This window comes from Chelonoidis abingdonii, chromosome 11, assembly GCF_003597395.2.
Source record: "Chelonoidis abingdonii isolate Lonesome George chromosome 11, CheloAbing_2.0, whole genome shotgun sequence".
Classification (NCBI taxonomy): domain Eukaryota; kingdom Metazoa; phylum Chordata; order Testudines; family Testudinidae; genus Chelonoidis; species Chelonoidis abingdonii.
Window position 1 is genome coordinate 57,271,182 of NC_133779.1, and position 5,679 is coordinate 57,276,860.

General features: G+C 45.9%; 1 protein-coding gene across 1 annotated transcript in view; it reads right to left on the reverse strand.

Moving 5' to 3' along the window:
- The window catches only part of LOC116833436 (IgGFc-binding protein-like), a 34,876-nt gene that overhangs the window by 4,489 nt on the left and 24,708 nt on the right, over positions 1-5,679 (reverse strand). The window contains exon 12 of the mRNA XM_032795002.2: positions 3,760-4,046. Coding sequence (XP_032650893.1) covers positions 3,760-4,046 — 287 coding nt within the window. The remainder of the gene's footprint in view (positions 1-3,759; positions 4,047-5,679) is intronic.

Genomic DNA, 5,679 nt, shown 5'->3' on the forward strand with positions numbered 1-5,679 from the left:
AAAGACTGTGAATGGCTTGCCAACTACAAAACCAGTTTCTCCTCCCTTGGTTTTCACACCTCAACTGCTAGAACAGGGCCTCATCCTCCCTGATTGAACTAACCTCGTTATCTCTAGCTTGTTTGCATATATATACCTGCCCCTGGAAATTTCCACTATATGGATCTGACGAAGTGGGTATTCACCCACGAAAGCTCATGCTCCAAAACGTCTGTTAGTCTATAAGGTGCCACAGGATTCTTTGCTGATTTTACATGCTCAGTAGAGACTTGAGTTTTACAACTAAAATCACCAAAAATTCCATCCTCACTGAGCATGCTCCAGCCTCTCCTCACACCCTCTACATATGACCAGACTGCACATGCACCAACCCCACGGAGCGACTGAGCATGGTCCAGCCCAAGCCTGCTGGAGCTGACCAGCACTTTCCCTTCAACTGTTCCTCCCAGCAGCTTGGTGCGAAATGGAGAACACTGTGTCTCTTGTGCTTTCTGTGGTCCCCCTGCTGGTTTCCAGCATGGAGGAGAAAGACATAGCAAGAAGAGTGCAGAGCTGAGCACAGTAGGAGGGGAGAAGAGATGGGGGGAGGGAATGGGGCAGGCTCAGGGCCAACCTTAATTCAGCTCCCTTGTGCATTTGCATTATAATACAACCTTAAATGCAGTGGTCTCCAAACTTTTCAGGGTCATGCCGCCCCCCGCCCGCCCCACCCCCCCGTTGTCCGGCCCCACCTGGGGCCTGGAGCCGGGCCACAGCTGGGGACTGGCAGGGGCAGGGCTGGCAGAGGGACCCTAGAAGCGGGGCCAGGAGTGGAGCTGGGTGGTGTCCTCTCCCCGCCCCCACCCTCTGGGGCTGGCCTGGGACCCAGCCGCACCCCCCCGAATGTCTCTGCGCCACCCAAGCGGGGCACACATCACAGTTTGGGGATGGCTGCTTTAATGATATTTTAATGATATGATCACTGACTATTTCTCCACAGGATCCCCACCGCTGTCAGTGAATGCGGAGTTATTCAAGATTTCTTTACGTCCTCTTGGGCATTTTCAGGGCACTTGGACTAATTGTGTCCGAGTGCTTAGCAGTCATGAATGGATTTTTCCACATCCAGTCCCTGTGGGGAGAGGTGGCAGTACCCTCCCCGTTGTACAGATAAGGAACTGAAGGACAGAGACTTAAGGCCAAAATTGTCAAAAAGTGTCTACTAATTCTGCATGCCCGATTTGCGATGGTTTTCCAGAGTGCTGAGCATTTCCATAGCTCTGTCTACGGTCAAAGCCCAGCTGCCCTTGACCTCAGTCATGGCTGGGAGTGTGCAGTACCTCTGCAAATCAGACCCAAGGTCTCAAATCAGGCACCCAGAAAATGAGAAACGTGGAGTTAGTGACCCCCTAGGAGAATGATGGGTTAAGTGGCTAACATCACACAGGCAGAGGCAGGGATAGAATCCAGTTCTCCAGGGCAGCATTCACACCACAAGACCCTCTGTTCTTTTTCTTCAGTCCCCTGCCTCATGCTCTATGAACCTTCCAATCCCCCATAATTAATTGGAGCCTGGACATAGTGGACAAGGGGGAGGGCCTTTAGTTTTGGGTAGGCCTAAGCACACCCTTCAGATAGTGCACACCTTCCAAATTCTGCCATCAGTGAGGCCAAGGGTCCTACACACAACAGTCTATTTCTACACAACCCTGATTCATCCCTGAAGAGATCCAATCTGGGCACTGGATGACTGGGTACAAATTGTCTGTGTTCATGGAAGTAAAGATCCTAATACATATGCACAAGGGAACTGAATTAAGATTACACAGGCAACCTTAATACTGGCATTTCCTAACTTTTTGAGGGTTTGATTGTGGAAACATAAAGTTCTTTTAGTGTAGCTTGAATTTTCCATAACGTTTTTGTTCGGTTTCTCTACGTACAGAGTATTTCTAATCAAAAGCCTTTGAAATTGTGCTCTTGCTAAAAGCAGTCCTTGGAATCTTCCTTTGTCTACACATCTTTTGAACAAGTTGTCTATCCATGTAAGATTTACTAGTGAGGTTTATATTGAACAGATTTGTGGTAACAAATAAATCGGAGGGGAGGTGGATTTCTGATCATTTTTTTGCCATTTTTCATCATAACTGAACTTTTATGAACCAGTGGATAAATGTTAAGTGTTGCACAGATAAATTATGTGCTCATGCATCTAAGAGTTACGTGCTGTACACGTAACCTTCATGGGCCGTGTGTGCAAAAGCATAATGGGTGTATGCTTGTAAAATAGATGCACTCTGTGTGCATAAGCATGTGTACAAATAAGCATGATTCATAGATTCTAGGGCCATTATCTAGTCTGACCTGGCAGAACTGGCCAGAGAATCTTACCCAGTAGTTTTCCCATCAATCCCATAACTTCTTCTTAGAGCTATAGCATAGCTTTCCAGTCTTGACCCACAGACTGCAAGTAAAGAATGGTCTGTCCCATCCCTAGGTCCGCTTTTACAACAGTTAATTCTGCTCACTGTTAAAATCTGTGCCTTATTTCTAGCCTAAATTTGTCTTGCTTCAGGTTCTAACCCCTGGATCTCATTCTGCCTTTTTCTACTGGATCAAAGAGCCCTCTCTGGTCAGAAATCTCCTCCTTCTAGAGGAGGTCCTTACAAATCATGGCTAAGTCACCTTTTAGCCTTTGTTGAATAAGTGAGATAGATACAGCTCCTTTAGTCTCTCGCTCTAGGGGAATTATAGGACATGGTGGCCTGTGATAGCAGGGACTGGAGACAATGACTCAGGAGGTTCTGTCCAGTCCTGTGTCCCTAGATACGATGGATTATGTGCAAATAAGCTTGAAGGACTATGTGAACATACAAGATTTCTCCGTTAGGGTCTGATTTTATCCTACAATGGGAAGGAGGTTTGTTGATGTGCTATTGCTGATGAATAAAATAATCTGTCATCAGGGGCTCTCCTACTAAAATTACATTGTAATTTGAATGAAAAATCACAAAACATATTTTGTTTCAAAAAAATTCTGGTAATTTTTTCAAAGAAAAAATCATTTTTTAAATTTCATTTCAAATGGCAAACGTGTTTCTTTTTGGGTTTTTACTCCTCCCTTTTTTTCCATTTTTCCAGTAGAAAAAGAAAAGAAAGGGGTGAAATAACGAAATGCGGGGAAATGGCCTCCAAACAAAATAACCTTTTTAAACATTTTTCGGTCAGATTAGTTTCAAACATTTTTCCTAAACTACCCAAACAATTTTGACCAAAGCAAAAATTGTCCACGGAAATTTCTAGTTTGGTGAAAAAGACATTTATGATTAAATGGGTTGGCTCTATTCTCCCTTTTAGTCCCTTCATAGATCAATTCCAACCTTTTGCTCAGCCTCTGACCCCATGCTTAAGCATTAATAAAAACCTAGGAAATTAAATCACAGAAAACATTATTGTAAAGCAATTAGAGTTGAAGAAACCAGCCCAGTTAAACCATCAGATGTATACAGAGCTGATGCCATGATGTATTAGAAAGAGCAGGTCACTTACCAGCCAGAGAAGCATCTTGCCTTTGTGTGTCAGTCACTGTGGACAGAATCAAAAAAGACAGAGAAGCCCCATTGAATCCCCATATACTACAGCCTGCTAGTCCCAGGACAGGATTGTCCCTACACTCAGCTAGTACCCAGGGTTCAGACAACCAGTCCAACTCTGTATCCCAACTACAATCAGTCATTGCTAGGCGCTGACTGAACAAGCCACATCTGCAGAGCCACTCACCATCCTAAAAAGTCTCTGGCCTTCCAGGCGTCGATGACCTCGGCGATGTTCCCCACGATTTGCCCGCTGGGCAGCTGCAGGTCATCGGAGATGTCACCATTGAAGTTCCCGCAGGGTGCACACAGCTTGTTAGCCAAGCTCTCGCCCACCCTCAGCGTCACCTCCCCACTGGGGCTGAACAGAACGCGTATCCCCGATGTCTGTACCACGGCCATGCCACTCTGAGACTTGATCACAGACACAGCATTGGAGACATTCGCCGGGAGCTGCACTGAGAGCCCATTCACCTGGAAAGCACAGATGGGGAGGTCAGGGGAGAGCAGGGGGATGTGGGGATCAGTGAGATGGAGCAGGGACTGAGCTAGAGTCCATGGGCCCCGTTACAAGTCAATGGGGTCTATAATAACATCTAATGAATGCAGCTGCTGGGGGACTCCAGGGCTCGATCCTGGGTTCTGGGAAGGGTCTGGTGGTTAGAGCAAGGAGAGCTTGTAGTCAGGACTCCTAGGTTCTATTCCCAACTGCTCAGCTGACTCCCTATTTGACCTTAGGCAAGACATTTGATCAGTTTATGCCTGAGTTTCTGGGAATACTAAGGCCTGTCCCATTCAATGGTCAAAGCAGGTTGAAACCATAGTGGGAGATCTTGCAGTCACCAGAGCAATAGGGAAGGGTACTTTCTACCGGAGCTACAGAGATATAGGGCCCTGTCCCTTTTTTTCAGCAGACATGGGGATCTCTATTTTCTAGAGCTGAGAGGGAAAATTGTTTTTCTATCCCATGAAAATAATTGAGATTTTGACATTTTTTTGCCATCCAAAAATGGGAGGAAAAGTCAAAATGTTGGAAAAAACCTGATAATCTGAAAATTGTTTTGGATCAGATCAAGTGAAATGTTTCATTTCCATAACTTTGGCCTGGTCTACACTACTAGGTTATCTTGAATTTAGCAGCATTAAACCAAATTAACCCTGCACCCATCCACACAATGAAGCCCTTTATTTCAATATAAAGGGCTCTTAATATCGATATCTGTACTCCTCCCTGATTAGGAGAGTAGCGCTCAAATCAGTATTGTCGTTTTGAATTAGGGTTAGTGTGACCGCAATTCGATGGTATTGGCCTCTGGGAGCTATCCCACAGTGCACCATTGTGTCCACTCTGGACAGCAATCTGAACTCGGATGCACTGGCCAGATAGATAGGAAAAGCCCTGCGAACTTTTGAATTTCATTTCCTGTTTGCCCAGCGTGGAGAGCTGATCAGCACAGGTGATTATGCAGTTCCAGAATCAAAAACGAGCTCCAGCATGGACCATACGGGAGTTACTGAATCTGATCTCTGTATGGGGAGATGAATCTGTTCTATCAGAACTCCATTCCAATAGGCGAAATGCCAAAACATTTGAAAAAAATCTCCATGGCCATGATGGACAGAGGCCACAACAGGGAGTCAACACAGTGCTGCGTGAAACTTAAGGAGCTGAGACAAGCATACCAGAAAGCCAAAGAATCAAATGGACACTCGTGGAGGAAAGGGCGACTGCAAGTAGAGCTGGTAATCCACGCAGTCTTTTGCTAACTCGGGGCAAAGGCAAGGGGATGCTGCATGCAGTACCCCCGTGTCTGGTTCGCAAAAATCAGTAGACAAATATGGTGACAGTGAAAATAATGAAACGGGCTCCATGGTTCGCCGTGTATGGCGTCTGTCGCGAAATCCAGGAAAACACAGGTGCACAAATGATTTGTCTGCCATTGCCTCTTTCACAGAAGCCGCAACCCGAACTATGGAACCTGACCCCCACCCACTCAATTCTGACCCAAACCCATTTATCCAGATCAACTCACAGACACCCACAAAACCCCACACCACCATGCCATTACAAATTTTTTGGCCCCATCCAGGCATTTGGATCTCAATC